Source organism: Malaya genurostris, chromosome 3, assembly GCF_030247185.1.
Source record: "Malaya genurostris strain Urasoe2022 chromosome 3, Malgen_1.1, whole genome shotgun sequence".
Lineage (NCBI taxonomy): Eukaryota > Metazoa > Arthropoda > Insecta > Diptera > Culicidae > Malaya > Malaya genurostris.
The window spans coordinates 288,382,820-288,404,292 of NC_080572.1; the positions used below are offsets into that span (position 1 = coordinate 288,382,820).

The following is a 21,473-nucleotide window of genomic DNA, read 5'->3' on the forward strand; positions in this document are numbered from 1 at the left end:
ATATATATATATATATATATATATAAATGCAGAGGCCATTCTTTGTAATCGCGTCACTCAAGAACGGATGAACGCATTTACATGATTCTTTTTTTGTTTGATCAGTTTCTATCCCCACCGGGTTCGTACATAAAAAAAATTAGGAAAATTCTCCGGAAAAGTGGGAAAAATCCATAAAGTTGTTTTGTATGGACAATGGAATTTTCCGTTGAAAAAGTCGTCTATGCTTGCTAGATCATCGATAGGTGTTTGGCGCATAACGAGTTGCATAAGTGTTTGGCCGTCGCAGAAAAGAATACTAGATCGTTGGAAAATTTGTTTTGCGCGCAACGAGTTTTTTGTTTGTTTGGAGATTTCACATGCATACTTGATTAATATAATTCTTCATTTCGAGCCACGTGCTTAATTAATGTTAAAATTATTGCTTGCTAGATGAATTGGCGGAATGCCTAGACAAGAAGACTTGAACAGACAGGGTAGACAGGGGGGAATAAAGACTGTCCCAGAAAGTATGGTCATCACTTTCATCTCGCGCAACTGCCGGATGTAGAGGTCGGGAACCCACACCATGTTCCGCTCGGTCGGTGTCAGCTCCACGTACTGTTTTGTCATTTCCGGTTCCTCCATCGGGGCCAGCCGTAGGTCCTCCCAGATGACTTGCAGAAAGACGTCGATTGAGATCTCCTGGAACGGTGGAAGTGAGAACTCATATATTTACAAAATGCCGCAGTTCGAAAGAAATTTATTTAATCAAAACGAAAGTGATTTGTTTTTGCATAATAAGGTTATGTTTGAAAGGAAAAGGAAGGGCTGGGCAACCACAATCAGTTTGATTACTTTATTTTTTTCAGGAATGCTACACCTAAAGGCCGGACGATTTTCAGTGGCACCGATAGTTCAATATGAAATCTGTCAAAATAACTCTCATTCGCAAGCCATGAGACAACAAAAAAAAAAACTATTTTTAATTTTCCTAATTATTTTTTATTTTGATTGATGTTGAACAGAAACATGGTATTTTTTTATGGAAAACTGATGACATGTGTAACATATTACTCAAAGTATGATTCTTCTACTGATCCCAGCATTCTGGCGACTTATAAGCTCTAATCTGACAGATTTTCTTTGGCTACTTTCTCTAATGAAAATCACTAATCGATTTTCAAATTTACTTCCAAACTGTTTGAATAGAATGTTCAATTTGCTAACTAAAATACGGAATAGTTGGACAAGTTTTCGATGACACGTTTTGCGACATGCGGTACACTGTCACTGTGACAGTGAACTATACTGAGGTCTTTTTTGTGTGTTTTTCTGACGTGGCTTTTTTTACGCGGATTTCCGAAGTTACGCGGTCTTTTTTATGCGAATTTTAAAAGTTTAATTTAAGGTGAAATGTAGCGGAATGCGAAAGTCGCGTTTTTGATCAATTATTCAAAAACTACACCGATTTTCGAAAAACCAAAAACACTTAAGTTTTCGAAATCAAATTTATTACAACTAAGTGTTCTTAGAATTTTGAAATTCTAAGAACACTTAGCCGAGCCGTAATTGGTTTTTGAAATGTATAAACGGTTACTGTTCCGTTCCACGGGGATGATTTTAGAACTGAAAAGTAGTGTTTGTAGCAGAATTTCACAAAGAATCTGAAAAATGCAACTCCAAATTATAAAATTTTAGCTAAAAAATAACCGAAATTTGAAAAAGTTTAAATAAACTTTTTCGCATTTTTTTATTGCTTGCGCGCTGCTGTTTCGTATTGAGGTGGTGTGAGAAATGCACGGTGGGCACAAGCATAGCAAAGTCTTGGCATTACATTCCTTTTGTGGAATTTGGCCTTTCTGTTTCAACAGACTTCGCAGCCGATTCTTAGTGTACAGAATCATTGCATGGCTAGTACTATGGATCCTACTGACACTAAGAATCCTTCCAGCTCGGGGCTCAAACATACGACAACTGGCTTGTAAGACCAGCGTCCTATGCATTGAACCGCCAACCCGGTGGGCACGGTGGCATTATATCGTGAGCAAAAATTATATCTATCTATCTATCTATATATATATATATATATATATATATATATATATATATATATATATATATATATATATATATATATATATATATATATATATATATATATATATATATATATATATATATATATATATATATATATATATATATATATATATATAAATGCAGAGGCCATTCTTTGTAATCGCGTCACTCAAGAACGGATGAACGCATTTACATGATTCTTTTTTTGTTTGATCAGTTTCTATCCCCACCGGGTTCGTACATAAAAAAAATTAGGAAAATTCTCCGGAAAAGTGGGAAAAATCCATAAAGTTGTTTTGTATGGACAATGGAATTTTCCGTTGAAAAAGTCGTCTATGCTTGCTAGATCATCGATAGGTGTTTGGCGCATAACGAGTTGCATAAGTGTTTGGCCGTCGCAGAAAAGAATACTAGATCGTTGGAAAATTTGTTTTGCGCGCAACGAGTTTTTTGTTTGTTTGGAGATTTCACATGCATACTTGATTAATATAATTCTTCATTTCGAGCCACGTGCTTAATTAATGTTAAAATTATTGCTTGCTAGATGAATTGGCGGAATGCCTAGACAAGAAGACTTGAACAGACAGGGTAGACAGGGGGGAATAAAGACTGTCCCAGAAAGTATGGACGCACTTTGGTTTCGCTGTAAATAATTCACAAGTGTTAGATATTGAAATTTTATTCGATATACCGATAATATTATACTACAACAACAGAATATTATTCTCAACATTTGCTACTTAGCCATTGTAGACTAGCTGGCGCACCTTCTTGCGAACGTTCCTCATTAAATTCCGTACAGACTTCTTGGCGACAAGTTTTGACACTTTTTTCCAATCTTTTTCGAACTGTTGAATGGTTTCGGCTGCCGAGAGATGTTTCCTATGATGTGCCTTCGTCAATGCCCAAAATTCCTCAGTTGGTCGAAGTTGTGGGCAATTTGGCGGATTCATGTCTTTTGGGACGAAAGTGACATTTTTGGTAGTATACCATTCTACCGTTGATTTCGAGTAGTGGCAAGAAGCAAGATCTGGCCAGAAGACGACAGGATCCTTGTGGTTTCCAATCATGAGTAGAAGTAGTTTTTATAAAAATTCCTTGATGTATATTCCGCTGTTCATTGAAGCAGTGGTGATGAAGGGTTTCGAAATATTACCGCAGCTAGAAATTGCTTGCCATATCATAGCTTTATTACCAAATTTTTTGATTTCAATCGATGTCTCGGACTGGTTTAACACTTGCCCTTCTCGCATCGTATTATACTGTGGTCCGGCAAGGATTTGTAATCGAGTTTCACGTAGGTTTCGTCGTCCATGATTATTCAGTTCAAATTTCCAGCAAGAATCGTATTGTACAGCTTTCGAACCCTTGGCCTGATCGATGCTTCTTGTTTCGGACTACGTTTTGGTTGTTTCTGCTTCTTATAGGTTCGAAGATTCAAACGTTCTTTTGCACGAAGAACATTTGACTTCGAATTGCCCACTTTTTTGGCCACAACCCGAACTGAAACCTCCTTCTTTTGCTCGAACGCCTTCAGTATACGTTTATCCAACTGAGGGTTAGCAGGACCTTTTTTTCGACCCGTTTTCGGTTGATCCTCAAAGGTGTTATTCTCACCGAACTTCCTGATTGCATTTCGCACGGCTTTTTCACTTACTCCTTCCATTTTTGCTATCTTTCTCAGTGACAGTCCGCGTTCTGTGCACCATTTGTACACAATTTTTCCACGTTGTTCTGCTGAAAGTCCACGCATTTCGAAACAAACTAATGAAAACGAATAAACAACTGCACAAGTGGTTAGAGAAGAGTGTAAACAACAGGACGCAGCCATAAAAATTGACAGATTATGAACCATTGCGAAATGGCAGCGGTTTTTGGTTGCGTCCATTCTTTCTGGGACAGCCTTTAGACTCGAATTAGTTAATTAGTTGATTATAATTCAAGAAGATCGCCATAATTAATTGAGACTGTTATATTTATATTTCATATTTCATATTCTGTGAAGAGTGGTCAAATTAGTAAGATCAATATCAAATTAAAATTCAAGCGTCGTTTCTCCAAGCAAAATAAGTTCAACAGTTTTTATGTACTTTATTAGAGCTTAAAAGTGCGCGTGGCACATTTTAGCAACTTGAACATACGGAATAAGTTCAGAGAAAATTTTCTCGCTGCTTAAAAGCTGTACAAGGACCTGCTTCGAAGATTGTGTTCTGTTGCGTCGGGTGAACATTCAAATGTGAGTAATTCCTTAAAAACAGACTATTCAGAATGCTTTGTGTGCTGCTTAAGACAAATCTTTTTTACGAACTTTTTGGTTACTTGGGCTAAAAACAAATTGTAAATATATCCTACTCATGCGAATGAACAACTCTAGAAGAGAAACTCTTCAACATTGTGTTAAGTTTATCAATACAACATTATGGTTAGTGAGCTTTTTTCCAACATTGGAGAGAAACGTTAACCACTTAGTCGTTTGACAGTTCTGCTCTCCGGAAACATAAATTCGAACAAATATTTTTTGGGCGAGACGAAGTTGGACGGGTCAGCTAGTGATTAAATAAATTTTCATTATTTTAAATTCTAATGAATAGTATTATGCAATAGATATCTTCAAAACTATTTTCTAAACTTTTTTAAATTGTAGTATTTCGGGGAATTTCTGCTGTATTATGTGGGGAAAAATGAATAATATGAGAAATGTAGCATTACACCACTAGGTGGATTAAAACAGATTTTTTTTCAAGTGAAAACAACATAAGTAAAATTGTTATGCGCACTTTGTAAAACCGTAACGGCTTCTCGTGAGGTACCTAAATTGACTAGTCTATTGTCGTTTTCGCTCGAAAAAACTGTAACTGACTTCGTGAAAAGTGTTTGTTTGAAAAAACTGTAGTTTTATCAAACAAACACTTTTCACGAAACTGTGTTGGGTTCGCACTTAGCAACCTGAAATAAAAACCGGGTGACTCGATTTTCAGTTCAACAAAGTTGAAACTATAGGTTCGAAACTAGCTTCAAACAAACGGTTTGACAGCAGTTAGGGTGGAAACTGATTCCTGATTCCTCTACTTTGTTTGTTTTGTTTCAGGATAAGGATAATTGGATGTTGTTAATCTACCTTAGAAGATTCCATGTTGCACGGAACGACCGAAATTAGCTCTGCGTCTAATTCGTATTACTGTTTTTGAATTAGTTGATTTTAACAACAAAATTTCCAAAATAACTATAAAATTAGTTAAAATTGAGAATTTATTTGCTGAAAAAAACTCTTATTTTTAGAGAATGTGTTTAGTTGGCGAATATTCTGGACACAAACCAGCAATATCTCAATCCAACACGAAATTCTCATTGACAACTAATTATTTTTTAAAATCAGAAAATTTGTTTCTATTTATCTATCACCAGTTTATTAGCCACAAAATTCATGAGAAGTGTCAAAACAAAACAATCCAATAAAAAGCTAAAAGGGACAGTCTTGTTGAAACAGCTTGGAAATTGTTTAGATGTTTTACGCATGTGTTACGATATATCCATATATAAATTTCAAAACGGGTAGGTAAAAATGACGTAAACTGTTAGTGGAAAGTGTATTTATTCAGAATTTGTGCGCATTTAAAGCGATTGTGCGTAATAATGTTTTTATGCGGAACAGTGAATTGAGTTTCGAATGTTGCACTCTAATTGTACATGTCAAATGATGTTTTTTGTATCTTCCAACCTTCCGGGCCACGCCGTTCGATGTACTACTTGTATTCGGTTTTTATTTTCCGAGTGCTCAAAGTTTTCAGTGAGAGAGTCGATTTCGCGAAGTCGAATGAAGAAAACAGCGATTTAGAAGAAAAATGTTCAAAAAGAAGTTTATGTTTCGCTTATGTCTTTTTCTCCAATACAACATCGTATTTATACCTGCCAATATTGAAAAGACAACCGCGACTGAACTTTTTTTCGGTAGTAGTGTGCCATCTAGTGGCTAGTAGTCATTACGGTGCGTTATTTCGGCGACAGAGCGCCATATAGCTGCAAATTGCAGAAACCAATTCAACCATTTACGTGGTTGAAAACAACGTTTTATCTCTCTAATTCAACTAAAAAATTAGTTGAATGGATATGAAGTGTGCCTTAGCTAAGAAATGACAATTGGTGAATTCAACTAAAAAAATAGCCATTTCAATAAATATTTTATTATTATCAAGGAAATTAGAATTAAAAAATCTAAATTAGCAAAAGTAAGATTTTTTTAGTTGTCTCAAAAAATAACTAACTAAAATCAGAAAATCAACTAATTTTTTCGCCAAAATGCTGATATCGGTCTTTCCGTGTGATTATTCGAGACAGTTTAGAATATATCAGAAAAGTGTTTTCCAACATGAGTTGATCGAATTTTCGTCGCAAAGAGTTGACATTGGAACTGAAAAAGCTGCCATATCAAACAAAACGTGAATGGCCAACTTTGATCAAAATTTTTGACGAATTTCTGTAGCTAATGAAACTAATACCGTTTTCGTTTTAGAACCTACACGCGGGCGACTCTGACTCCGAGTAAAACGAACACTTGGTACGCGCCATAAACAACAACTCATGAAAAAAAGAAAAAATAAACAAACTCGCATGGATGCGTGGTGCGACCCGAGAAATTTTTCAGAGCAAAACTACGCGATTGGAGTCCGATCTAGAGCGACCCCAGGTTGCTGGAACAAACATATCAAACGTTGTTTGGGCGACTCTGGGTCAGCTTTCGGGCTGCTCTGATCAATAAATTACAATCATTACCACTTTCAAAAACTAATCTGCAAACCGATGTGAACTCGGGATTTTTTTTTCTGAAACGAATACTTCTATAAACAGAAAAATAACGAAATGCTTACCTCTTTGTTCTCATCCACCCCCGAAATACGGTTGATGTAGAGTGAAACTGATATGTCGGTAATGGAACCTGTGAAATACATGAAATGATTATACTTTTCGCTAATTTCAGTACGGCGAACTTGCGCCTCCATCATAAATCCCAAGGAAACACAAAAATAATAAAATGGGTGGCGTTCCCTCGGTTATCGAGGGTTTGCAATCATACCATAAAATAAATGTTTTTATCGTCGTCGTCGCAAAACCGGCACCGTTTCTCCAGAAAATAATAAACCCGTGCATGTGAAAAACGATCAAATACCTGAAATGATACCTTCAATCATCCGTGACACGCATCTCGCATCGCAAAACGGATTCCGAGCATTCCGACCAGAAACGAAATTGCATTCGTTTGCGGTTATCATCGTTTCAAAGAAGGTAAAATGCGTACGGCTGTCGATTTGCGATGGGGGCCCCTAAGTGCGGTAGTGTCATAATCATCTCAAAAGTTGATATTATTACTGTGTCAATTGGTACCGTTTTGCGGTGGCCGCCACCAAAACGGCAATTATTAACCTAGCGGATGGAATTTCTAGGTAAATTCAAACTCCGTATCAAGGCAACATCGAATGGATATTAAATTGAATGGCTCCGTTTTATAAATAGTTTATGGCGGTTGCCTGACCGAGGGCACACGAATCGAGAAATTTGATTTTGTTTGAAAAGTGATCCGGAAGGAAAGGTGGGCTGCTGACCTCGGGTGGAAACGCGGCGGTGAGAATTTGGAATATTAATTTCACAAATCTATTCTCGAAGAATAGATTAAGACGCCCTAGACCTAAAAGTGGGGAGTGGGAGCGGTCTCTTGAACTTTAGAAACTACGGTTGAAAAGATTAATCAAGCAAATGGATTGCAATGCAATTATCTTATTGCATCCGTCGTGGTTGCAAGTGGTGAAAGTAAAAAGGAATTATATGAAGGGTGTCGTATTACTTTTGCAGGATAGGAAAGTCATTGCAGAATCATGATTTGCAGTGGATGAGATGTGAAGCCCTGATAGAATATTTACTTTCGAGATTATTGAAACAAATCAATTATCAATAACTTGTTCAGTGATATCAGTATGATCCCAAGTTCAATTATATTTATCTTTTGAGGTAGAACACATATTAATTTTTTACCGAACAAATTACAGTACGTTTACGATCTATGGATAAAAAACCTGGTTTTTTTCGTAAGTGGTGTAATAATGCTTTGATCCTTAACATTTATGAGAGAAATCGATGTAATTCCCATTTCGTAGAATGTTTATCCCAGATTGCGGTGATTACGGAACCGGAAAACGAGGACCGATGTAATCGGAGTCGGTTTGTATGGCCATCAATTTGCGAAAATCTACAAATTTGATGATGATATCCGGTTGAATATTTCGTTCATATTATGCATTGTCGATCGAATGACGGTACTACCCCTTTAATACCGAAACTGGAAGTAGGATTCGAGTGTATTTGAATGACAATTTCTGATACCATACACGGAACGCCCGAAATTAGCTCTGCGCCTAATTCGTATTTCTGTTTTTGAATTAGTTGATTTTAACAACAAAATTTTTAAAATAACTATAAAATTAGTTAAAATTGAGAATTCACTTTGCTGAAAAAAAACTCTTATTTTAAGAGAACGTGTTTAGTTGGCGAATATCCTGGGCACAAACCAGCAATATTTCAATCCAACACGAAATTCTCATTGACAACTAATTTTGTTATTATAATCAGAAAATTTGTTACTATTTATCTATCACCGTCATTACTGAAGAACAGCACAAAGAAAACAAAAATAAAATGGGTTTTATTAACAAGTTTATTTGCCAAAATCTCATGAGAAGTGTCAAAGCAAAACAAACCATTAAAAAGCTAAAAAGGACCGTCTTGTTGAAACTGCTTGCGAATTGTTTAGATGTTTTTCGCATGTGTTACGATATATCGATGTAGAAATTTCTAAACCGAGTTGTAAAAATGACGTAAACTCTCAGTGAAAAGGGCTTTTATTCAGAATTTGTGCGCATTTGAAACGATTGTGCGTAATAATGTTTTTACGCGGAACAGTGAAGTAAGTTTCGAATGTTGCACTCTAATTGTTTATGTCAAATGATGTTTTTTGTATCTTCCAATCTTCCGGGCTACGCCGTCCGGTGTACTACTTGTATTCGGTTGATGTTTTCCGAGTGCTCAAAGTCGATGAGAGAGTCGATTTCGCGAAATCGAATGAAGAAACAGCGAATCAGAAAAATTTCAAAAATAAGTTTATGTTTTGTTTATGTCTTTTTCTCCATCGTATTTATACCATTATCCATTATAACATCGTATTTCTACCTGCCAATATAGAAAAGACAACCGCGACTGGAATTTTTTTCGGTAGTAGTGTGCCATCTAGTGGCTAGTAGTTATTACGATGTTAACATTTTTTCGGTGACAGAGCGCCATATAGTTGCAAATTGCAGAAACCAATTTAACCATTCATGTTGGTTGAAAACAACGTTTTATTTCTCTAATTCAACTAAAAAAATAGTAGAATGGGAATGAAGTGTGCCTTATCTAAGAAATGACAGCACGTTTAATTGGTGAATTCAACTAAACAATAGCTATTTCAACAAATATTTTATTATTATTAAGGGAATTAGAATTAAAAAATCTAAGATTTAGATTTAGCAAAAGTAAGATTTTTTTAGTTGTCTCAAAAAATAACTAACTAAAATCAGAAAATCAACTAATTTTTTCGCCAAAATGCTAATTTCGGTCTTTCCGTGTAGAATCTCTTATTGGAACAGCAACTAACATAACTTCGGCATTAAGCATTAAGGACCGATAATGTCGAAGTTATGTTAATTGCTGGTCAAACTAATCGATTTCGGTAGTTCCGGAAATAGTGATTAGAAACTTCAAAATGGAACTCATCAATTTTGCTCAGAGATGGCTCAACCGGTTTCTCAAACTTAGACTCAAATGAAAAGTCTAATGGTCCCGTGCCCCGGTAGTGGATTCTATCTAAATCTGACGTCTAGTTCCAGGATTACAGGGCGTCGTAATGCTGTAAAAATGCCTTTCTAATTAGCATCAACATGAATAATTGACCTCTAAATTTTGAAAGTTATAAACATTCATTATCCGGAAACACCGATTCCGGAAGTCAGATTCAATAGTCACATATTGAATCATAAATATTTACATATAAATCTAAGTTAAATAAAACCGGTCCTGCTATCCCTGAGATAACAAAATGAGAATTGAATTTTATGAACACTATTCCGGAACCGGAAATCGGTGAACTGTATAACCGAGGTAAGTTTATTTTTTTACTAACAGATCTGCATACTCGAAGAACGTGTCAAACCAGTTTGTATGATTACACTTCTTTTGGACAGTTAGGTACTTAGATAAAACTCGCTATAAATTGAATGTTTTACTACATGGAATGAAAAGTCCCGGGTCTCTCACGAAAAAGACGTGAGTAGTTTCGAACCGTGTATATTTTGTTGAGTACAAGCCTCTAGATGGCCCAATATCAGATTTCATGACAGTCCATCCACTAGTGTTTGAATAACAATTGGTCGTGTCAAACGAGTTCTAGTTTTCATCAAGCTATGCAAAAAGACGCACCAACGTATTCATGCATAAAAGCGACGGTGAAATTGAATAATTTGTGGTACGGATTGATCCACCATACCCCGTATTCCCCAAAACTGGCCCCCAGCGACTATTGTCTACTTGCAAACCTGAAAACCTGTTATTGCAGAAACGGAAGCCTATTGTGAAGGCCTTGATAAATCTTTTTTTTTTTCAAAGGACATCAAAATTATGCAGAACCGATGGGTCAAGTGAATCGCTCTAGATAAAGATGAAAATTATCATCCAATGTAGTATTGATACAAAAATCCGATGAAATAGCGCCGCCCAAGTAGCACGTTAGGTTACTGTCCTGTATTTTTCTACAGATTGTGCAATTTAACAAATTAGTTCATATTACTATTGTAGTAACTATTGTGTTATGGATAAAGCGTAATTTTTTCTGTGTTGTGCAACATATCTTTAAGTTCTTTCGTTGTCACGAACATTTATTCACAATTATTGTGCAACTGATACAAAAACTCATGCATGATTTTTATGGTGAAGCATGGGTTCGTACGCCTGAAATTTTCGAGCGCCTTTGAATGTACGTGTTTTGATGATTGCACATCAATTTCTATGAAAATAACAATCTATTCTTTTCAATGAATATGGTCTGGAGAGTGTTTAAAATATGTACAAGAAAGTTATCAAACATTCATACACCTTTTCAGACGATTTTAATCATATTGATGTTTCAATTAATCTGAAAAATCTTGAAATGAGTTTTTCTTCAATATTTTTCAATATGGCATCGAAGATAACAGTGTGTTGAAAAGAAAATGGTTCACCTAACGTAATGATTTATTTTACCTAAATAAAAAAATATAAACATGAAAATATTGAAAAGAGAAATTTTTGTTCATATTTTTATCAAAATAGTTGTTTTTATTTTTATCAAACTAGTTGACTTAAACAACAATACAGTTTGGTCATTCATCTTAGTGAACCCGACATTTGTGATACGCACTGTAGGTATTATTTTGGTGAGCCCATGTGACTTACTATGATGAACTTAACTTTTCGTTCAATATCTTCGAAAAGTGATGTCAGGTCTGTTCATTTTTTCGCGAAATGAAAACCGAACACAAATTATCTGATTTTATTTACGTATATAATGCTGTATTTCTGAAACTTTTATGATAATATTCTCATGTCGGCAATTTTTACGTTCATTTCAAGCAGATAAATCTGGTACAACTTGTTTGCAAGTTTCGAATTGTTTTTTTTTTTAAATGAAGAAAACTGCACACACTGACCTAAAATTTCATGAGGCAGTCAAGACAAAGCGAACTCGACAGAAAAATAGTTTTTACTGAGAGGTTTTCAATTCGGCTTATCAGTTTTTGCCTTGCGGAGAGCATAATTTGACTATTTTTTTCATCACAAGAGATATACAGCCATTTCGGCATATATTGAGTCCGATACAATTATGACAGCCATTTGGAAAATTTTTGATAAGTTGAACAATTGTTTTAGTTACTTCGTTTTTACATGACGATGTGAAATTTTGGCAGAGCTTCCATAACTACTAGTGCAACGTGGACAAGTTGGTGATTTGCTGCACAATTGTTTTAGATATACTTAAAATTGTTCCATAGTGATTTTTTTTCGGTATTATCGTAAAACTTAACAGGTATAAGTTGCACAACCGATTTTAATATATCTAAAAATCTTTTTGAACATATCTAACACAAAAAAAAAAACAATTCTAAAACAATTGTAGAACCTCTTGAAATTTCAATAAGTTACGTTTGCTACTTGGGCGTAATCTTTATCATTGATATACATGAAAATACAATTCTACAAACATTTAGAATAAAGAACCGCGATTTTTCATGAGCAAGAGACGCTCTCTTCTGTGGATGTAAACAAAGCCGGTGAAACTTGTTAAGCCCAGGTGGGTAATTTTTCGTACCGGAAGGAACAACCCACTATTTTGAAGAATTCCTTAATTCTAATGGAAATGATATTTATCCCTTAAAAGTGCAAGGTCGATTTTTTATGATATTTTGTTTCGATATAACTATGCATGAAACAAAGCATTTTCGGTATTTTGTTTTGAAACAAACCTGCGCATTCAAGGGTGAAATACAACATAAAACTACTGTGGGGTTGTTCGATCTGTTGATGTAGGGCTACCGAACTAGTTTTAAAAATCACTGCCACTATTTATTTTGAATATTAAGGAAGCAGTAATTTGTGTTCTGTATTCTTTGAGACCGTTTAGTTTGTTGGGATTGATGCTGGAAGGTGCTGAACAGTCATAAACAGTCCATTCACTGATGCGCATAACACACGGCTCACAAAAGTTCCCGGACGGGAGACCATATGAGATCACGTTTATAATGTCAAACTAAGCCCATTTTTCGAAAGTACCAACCTTCAGATGACATGTATCAAATTTTCACGTCAATCGCACTACAAACACTAAACCTATCGTCATATAAGTGACATTACTTATTCATTTACGAAAAAATGGAAATAATGAATTCTGTGTATTGATAAAACATTACTTTTTGAAGGTAAAAACCTGCCCCAGCTCAGCAATGGTTTGATAACCCGGATTCAATAAAACAAAGATTTGTAGTATTCTGATTGAAGCAGTCATCCGAACAAATTATAAAAAATATTTATAACCGTGATAGATGAATGTAAAATCAAAGTTCGTGAGACTAGATGTGTTGGGATGGTTTGCACATCAACTCAAAGTGCTTTTATGATCTTACGCGAAAATCTGGGCATAATTCGCTCATAATCGAACAAAAGCAACAACGCATAAACGAGCCAGAGAGCTGTTCGGTACTGGTTAGTCGCAATAAAATGGATTTTTTGCGTTGGTATGAAACAGTGGACGAACCATGGATCCAACATTTTGCTCCAAAGTCATGCTAGCATTCAGACGGAAAAACCTATCCCAAAACGCTACAGGTAGCTGGAACAATCATGGCGTAAGTTTTTTGATGTTCAAGGTGTAATTAACATCGACTACCTTGAAAAGGCAATTACAATCAAAAAAGATTATTACATTGAGTTATTGATTCGTTCGAAGTGCGAAATCGAAAAAACGGCCTCATATGAAGAAGAAAAAAATCATCTTTAACCAAGACAATGCACCGTACCTCAAGACAATGGACAAATTGGAACGAATTGGACTCCGATCTGTTTCCTCGCCCACCATATTCTCTATAACCTAGCCCCCAGCGACTACTTGTCTTCTGCTGATCTCAATAAGATACTCCGAGGAAAACTATTTAACTCGATTGAAAGAATCTTGACCGCAACTGAAGCCTATTTTGAGGCCATGGACAAATCATTCTAGAAGTATGTCACTGAGAGTTTAGAAAAGTGCTTGAACGGTTGTATTGTATTGGTCGCGCTCGGGTACAGAAAAATATGTTTGTCGGGATCTGGGCGGGAACTGGTGCCGATTTTTGTTTCATTTTCAACGGGTACAGGTCGGGTTGGGGTTAACAAATTTGGTCGAGATTCGGTTTTTTTTTCGGGTTTCGGGACTTTTTTGGGTTTGGGTTCCGTGATTTTATTTATTATTCCGAGTTACAATATGAAAATTCTAATATAATAATACTAATAATACCATTGTTTTTCGATCGAAATTTCAGGTGGGTAATTACCCACCTTTGGAATTTTCGGGTGGGTAGTACTACCCACCGTACCCACCTCTTTCACCGGTCCTGGATGTACACTTGGACCTACAAAAAATCTAATTTTCAGAGAGCAAACCTGCGAACCTCTTAAAGAGCAAAAATTAGATTATCCAAAGGCCATTGGGAAGGTTCTGCTTTCTCTCATAAATGGATTACCATTCCCGAAAACTGGCAAGTGCGTAGATATATGTACTACTATTCATTGCACTGATTTCGCACGTTTTGACGGAAGACAACTCTTTGAACTGTATATGAGAACGCAAATTCAAAATACTACAAAAACGTGCAAACAATGGTCAGGTCGCGTCGATTCGAATAGGTAAAACTAGATATATTCGAGATAGTTGGTGGTCGAAACTTTAATAAATAACGAAAAATGTATAATTTTCTATGTTTACCTTGCCGTACTCCTAGCTTCCCCTAACAGTTACATTAAAATTGCATTTTGTATTTTGCATAGAATTTACCACTATTTAAACTGAGCCTCTTCACACAATCGAAATATAATTCGTCATCGTCACATCGTCACTCGATTTGGATAGACGAATAACCTACTACGACTAATTTCGATTTTGTTTTACGTTTTATTCGCAGCTGTCTACCTACCCAAGCTATGGGTAAAACGCGCCATAGATCCGAGAAGGATGCTGAGCGTCTGAAGCCAAGTGTAGTACAGGTAAACGACCGTTTGCTGAGTAACAACCAATACGCTGATCTGCCAGTTGATGTCAAAGAGGAACTGCAGAAGAAGGAAAAAATGCCGCCTTTCTACCTGAAGGGCTTCCCACCAACTCTACGCTCGGATTTCAACACGCTGGTCAGCAAAGGACTACAGGCAACAATCCTTTTATGTACTGAAGGCCACAAAATAACTGTTCCGGTTTTGAACCACTACAAAGCAGTGGAATTGTACCTGAAGCAGACAAAAGCGGAATACTTCACACACACGATATTGTCGCCAACAATCATATGAAGGTTGTACTTCGAGGACTACCCGACATGATGGAAGCCGCACTAAAGCAGGCACTGTCGGAGGCTGGACTAAAGCCTGTGATGGTGTTTAAAATGAAACGACACAACACGGGCGTCCCGTAAACAATCAACGCACAAGAATGTTCCACAGAAGGATGAAATAAATTTCCCACGGCTCCCACCGAAGATGGATATTCCAAATTTGCCGCCACTTCCTCAGAGCAATCCAAAAGATTCAGCCGCTGGATCACAAAAAGATTCTTTCTCCAAAATCCCTCCAGGATGGGGCAATAATCAACCACAAGCAAAGGATGACTCTGGTGACTTATTGAACGACTATTTTTCCCATTCAAGAGTAGAATCGACTTGTCCGTACAAAGCAAAGCAAAGTCTTGGCATTACATTCGTTTTGTGGGATTTGGCCTTTCTGTTTAAACAGACTTTGCAGTCGATTCTTTGCGTTCTAAATTATTACATGACTAGTACTACGATATTACTGATGCTAAGAATCCTTCCAGGTCGTAGGCTCGTACAAACAGTGCTTTCTAGAAACTTCAAAGTTCTGGAAAAAATATCGAAAGTACATTTCACCGTGATACTAATAAGGATATGAGGAACACAAAAGATAACTCCTTCCTAAACGTTCAAAACAGAAACTAGTAGTGATTTTGACAACATAGTTGTGCAGTCCTACGTCAACAGCTAATGACTATTTTTTGTAGTGTTTCATGCTATGTACATTAGGGTACCAATATTTTGGGGTCATCTCTAATTTCCTAAAGCGGTAGAGCTCAAAAGTTTAAAATCCCTATTCGAGACTTGACCTAAATCGAAATACTCCCGGTGGTTAATTAGCCATAAGGGGTAGGATTTTTTTTTCGATGCCGAATGTTTTAGAAGTTTCTGAAACGTCATTTAGTGTCATCCCGAAAAATTGATTTTTGAAAAAAAATCGACTGCGGGAATTTTGAAATTTCCGAGATCGTAAATTTATGTTTGGTGTCAAATGTCCTCAATACCTTCGTGTTGTATTTTTTCTGACTGAAGAACTGCTGAAAATTGGAACGCTCGAAAATGCACACCTCTACTTGTTCATCGAATATCTCGGCTTTGAAGGCTTGTATTGAAAATCTACCGTGACAAAGTCTAGATAATTTAGTTTGGATGCGATTAGTACATAAAAACATATACCTTTGATCAAAAAGAACCGGAATTTTCATTTTAAAATTCCCGCGCTTGTCCAATCGGTAAACTTTTATTCTCTTAACGTTGGCAACACTTTTATACACATTCTGTTAAATTTTGACGCATATCGTACGATTAGTTTTTATTTGGCGTCTATACAAAGAAGTTGAAAAATTTTCGTGTGGCGATTTTTATAATGGATGAAAATTTAGAACAACGTCTCGCCTTGGAAGCGCCATTCGGTCGATTGTTGTGCGGTTTCGACGTCATATTCATAGATACACACCTCATCACCAGTTATGATGCATTCGATGAATGTGGGGTCACTATCTGCGCTGAAAATCATCTCTTTGGCCACATCAACACGACGCTGTTTTTGAATAAAATTCAGCTTTTTTGGCACCAGCCGAGAAGCGACGCGTTTCAAACCCAAAACATCAGTTAAAATGAGTTCGGCTGATCCATAAGAGATGCCCAACAACACAGCAATCTCTCTAATCGGTACAGAACGATTTTGCAACACGATTTGCTTCGCCGATTCAATGTTTTCTTCAGTAACAGATGTTGTTGGGCGGCCAGGGATCTTATCATGATCCAAGCTTGTACGACCACCTTTGAAGCGTTTATACCACTCGTATGCCTGTGTTTTTCCTAGGCACGATTCACCAAAAGCCTTTTCTAACATTTTCAACGTTTCGGAACACTTAAATCCATTTGCAACACAAAATTTGATGCACGCACGTTGTTCTAAATTTTCATTCATTATAAAAATCGCCACACGAAAATTTTTCAACTTCTTTGTATAGACGCCAAACAAAAACTAATCGTACGATATGCGTCAAAATTTGACAGAATGTGTATGAAAGTGTTGCCAACGTTGAGAGAATAAAAGTTTACCGATTGGACAAGCGCGGGAATTTTAAAATGAAAATTCCGGTTCTTTTATGATCATAAGGTATGTTATCGCGATAAAAATAAAGTCTTGTATTTTTTCTGTGAAACAAAGTCAGTTTCAATGCATCCACCATTTTTTTTCGCGTTGGTTTCCTGATAGCATTCTGAAAAAGGAGAGAGAAATAAAATTGACTCGACAAGGCTGCCAACACACAGACATTCAATCTTTGTGAAAGTTGAATATTTTTTCATTGTTCATTGGAATCCATGTAATGTCCAACCCATACGATAGATTAATGTGATAAAACTTCTCATCAAAATAATAAAATGTATTCTGGCAACCCGGTACAGTTTGCTCATATACGAGAGAGTACAAGAGAAATACGATGCGCAAAGGGAATTGAGCGAGCCACGTGGTCGATTTAAAACTTAACACGTGGCCTTGTGTTCTCAGACCTTAAACGTCTAGATAACACTAGATCTTGACATTTTAGGCAATTCTAAGATATTAAGAACCGAAAAAAAAATTTTAGATATTAGAATTCCAGAGACGATTTTCTTGCAAATTTTATTTTTCGAGATGACAATAGATCTCGAAGCTTCAAACAATTCTATTACATTTAGCATTCTAGAGTCGAGTTTAAAACAAAAATGTTTCGGAAATTTTAGATCTCATAGTTTCCTGTATGTCTAAGACATTTGGCATCACAATTTTTTTTTTCGATTTCGGAAATTCCATGGTTCTTCTTATGGTTTCATGACAGCTATAATCAATTCCGCTTTTTACAAGTAATATAATAGTTTTTAAGGTCATTTTGGAGCTTTCATAAAATCTTTTGCATGGTCTAATAACTTAGCAAGAACAACTCATCGAAAATAAAATAACTAGAGCGAGAATTAAACAATTAAACAGTGTTAATACAATTCTCTCACAAAACTACTTTCTTGTCAATGTGTGGTTTAAAGTATATTTGAGAGGATTTATTACTTTTTAGGTTAAGTGAAGGTGTGCTTCAATTTCAGAACGCTTGCACTAGTTTTGACGCAACGTAGCGTCATATAGCGTATATCAAAATGACAATAAATCACAAAAAACTATTTTTGTGTTCGCCCCGGGTGCCAGAAATGTTTACTACGGCTCTGGTTCTCTCGAATCCTTCAATAAGATGATTGCAATGGCGTCGACTGGGTGTTATCGCCTTATGCGTTAGTAGCAGAATGAGACGGTGCGAATTAATCCGTATGTAATAACTCGAAATGCGAATATTTTTAAAAATCCTTCAAATAGATGAATTTCGGCTTGACGTCCTTTTGCTGATGTGTAGTTAAACTCTTTAATGTGATCGCTTTAAAATAAAATAAATTCCACTATAAAATCTTCACTATTTTTCCACTAATGTCAAGAGATAGTAACAGATACAGATACTAGTAGATCGGTATTTGCAACTTTCATCAGTGTGTCAGTTCTAAGTTCTTAAAAGTGGTTTTAAAATGATGTTAATTTATCCTGTCATTTTGTCAACTTGTTTAGACGAAAACCGCCTTCCTTTCATTATCCATAAATAAGCATTATTCATCTCATCTTTAAATAATGCGGTGTATAAATCAAGACACGTCTTATGAGTAAAAGTTACTGTTTAGGCAAATATAATTTTTCTATTCTTATTATTAGTATTTTAAAATATTCAGATGTGTGCAATATGTCCCAAGGATGTAATTGACTGGTTCCAAAGACTAAAGGTTTGGATATAATTGATAAATGACAGGCATTGAATGCAGCAAACTGGAGCGTTGGTAAGATCCGAATATGTTAATCATTTATACAAAACTGAAAAACATAATCCAAACACGCGTCTATTGCTTGCCATTTGCAAGGGAACGAAAGTCTTTCTGAAAAGTTTGAATCCAATTGATGCAAACATTGCATTAAGGCGGGGCTGGTCGATAAAACGATGACCTCGGAACATGATTTGTTATATATACGAAATGTTCTGGACTAAAGTTTTTTGTATGTATAAAAAACACATGGAAACATCTTTTTCTCTAAACCGCTGCCAGACAGTGGGGCTTGGGACAGGTTAAACACACACATAGTGTATCATTCTCCCCTTTGGACCTTAGTCCCCTTTGTAAGACGTATCAAAGTTCAAGTAGATTAACAATATAATTTTATGTCGCTCCAACTCTGTTAAAAATAAACTTTTCTTTCACGAATCTTGATTTCTTAGAATCAGCAACATTAGATAACCTCCCTCACGAGGAAAATTATTGTTGCACAGAATTACTTTCAGCCAGAACTCATTCAGACTGGTAGTTGATGGTTGTTTACTCATTGAAATGTCAGTTTTGTTCTAGCAGAAATTTAATCGCAAAATAATTGGCACGCAAATCAATTGTTTTGGAGAAACGGTTCCACCGCCGACAGACAAGCAACAGTCGATCATCGTTCGTAACGCATTTCACTTACTTGGTTTGACATTTTTATCGTACACTTTAACGTCTGCTGGAAGTCGATAAGTTAATGCACCGGTAGCCGCGTAAATCCATAGCGCAAATGACAGGTAGAAGACACTGTAAAAAGATACGGTTATTATTAGCACTCGGTGTCAGTAGGCGTCGTGAAAACTGGCACTCTTTCATAACTGTTGGGTTCATTAAGCATTTTCGAGACACGAAAATCCCGTTGCGCGTGATTCGCCCTGCTCTGCCCTGCCATTGGGTCCTAGTTTGACATGCAAGAGATCACTCATTCGTGAAACGTTCGTGTTTGAGCCATATTCCAAGAAGAAGCAAAAACCAACACAATAACGGCGAAAAAAAATGGCCGTAAGAACTTGTAGTTATTAGAAAGGCCATGTTCTACAGTTTTCTTGAATGTCATGCAATGTGCTTCACTGGCACCGATTATCCCCCCCTGGGGTCTATAATTAAGAATGTTTTCCCGGAGCAGCAGAGACTCCGGCGCCATCGAAAGAGGTACCACCTTCTACCCATTGCATTAGCACTGACCTATAAAAGAGCACTTTATTCATAATCCTCCGCACGCTTCAGTAAGACACATATTAGAGACCATGGGCACCAGTCTTTCACTCGGAAGAATTCGACACGTTGCACCCACTCATTAAGTAAATGCTGGTTCCTGCTGATTGCCCCGTGATTTTCCGACATCCGCTGGTTTCCGGTAAGGTAAGGGTTCTTTCGGGAAACCGATTTCCAGAGCAACCAAAGTTGGCCGTGACCGGAATTCGAACAGAGAAAGTGAAAAAAAAAAAAAAACAAAACAATAACTTTTTGTACTTTGAGGTAGTGTGCCACGAACTCGGTTCTCCTGGCCCAGAGAAGTTAACCAACCGACCACCGATGGAGGGCGGCCGAAGTAATGTGGTGCTGATTTTTATTGTTCAGAATCGATAAAACTTTGCTTTCCCGTTTCACATCTGCCTCCGTCTGCTGTTTGCTGCTTCCATTCGGGTTTCAACGGTTTGCGATGTGATGTTTGCGATTTGATTATGAAACTCCGGGTGGCGTTCCCGTAAAGCACTGGTTTGGCGCGGAACTGGTATTCGCCTTTAGCTGGCAGCTACACTGATTCGTTTGAATGCGGTGACATCGCGTTTTTCGATTCGCGCTTGCACGCCAAATATTGACCCCGGACGCTCTTTCCGTAGCGTGGCCCCGGCCCGCAAACTCGTGAACACGGCCGACTCCGGTAAAGGAATGACAACGACAACGACAACGACGACAGGATAACCGCAACTGAACAAGCAACAACCGTCGCCCTGGCTGGGAATGGAAGATTTTCCGCAAGTTTTTCGCGTTTTCATCACAAACGGAACTAGTGACGTACGACGGCCGCACTGTGCGCCTCCACTTTATATACTGAATCTACCAACCCACCAGCAGAGCCCGCGAGGACGCCTCTATTCGGCGGGATGTCGATGTATGGTGGCGATAGCAGAAACTTCTCTTCTACCAGCAGGCTTGGGACCTGACGTTCGGCAGCGGAGGGCCCCAAGGTAGCAAAGGTGCCAGGCCTCGGAGTCGTTGGGGTGTTGACGTTGAAACCCCGAGACTGCGTGTTTCTTACTCCAACCCCGTAACTGTAATAATATGTATTTACTTTTGTTGGAACCATTTCGCTTCGTCAACAATTAACTGACTTTTGCTTTTCTCTGTCGCTTAGCTTAG

The 21,473-nt window shown here is 37.0% G+C and overlaps 1 protein-coding gene across 1 annotated transcript in view; it reads right to left on the bottom strand.

The window, feature by feature from the left end:
• LOC131438099 (glycine receptor subunit beta-type 4-like) overlaps window positions 1–21,143 on the bottom strand; it is a 32,983-nt gene extending 11,840 nt beyond the window's left edge. Inside the window, exons 1-3 of the mRNA XM_058607906.1 lie at window positions 20,295–21,143; window positions 19,753–19,856; window positions 6,927–6,994 (exon numbers count right to left, since the gene is read on the bottom strand). Coding sequence (XP_058463889.1) covers window positions 6,927–6,994; window positions 19,753–19,856; window positions 20,295–20,317 — 195 coding nt within the window. The 5' untranslated portion in view covers window positions 20,318–21,143. The remainder of the gene's footprint in view (window positions 1–6,926; window positions 6,995–19,752; window positions 19,857–20,294) is intronic.
• Between the last annotated feature and the right edge of the window lie 330 nt (window positions 21,144–21,473).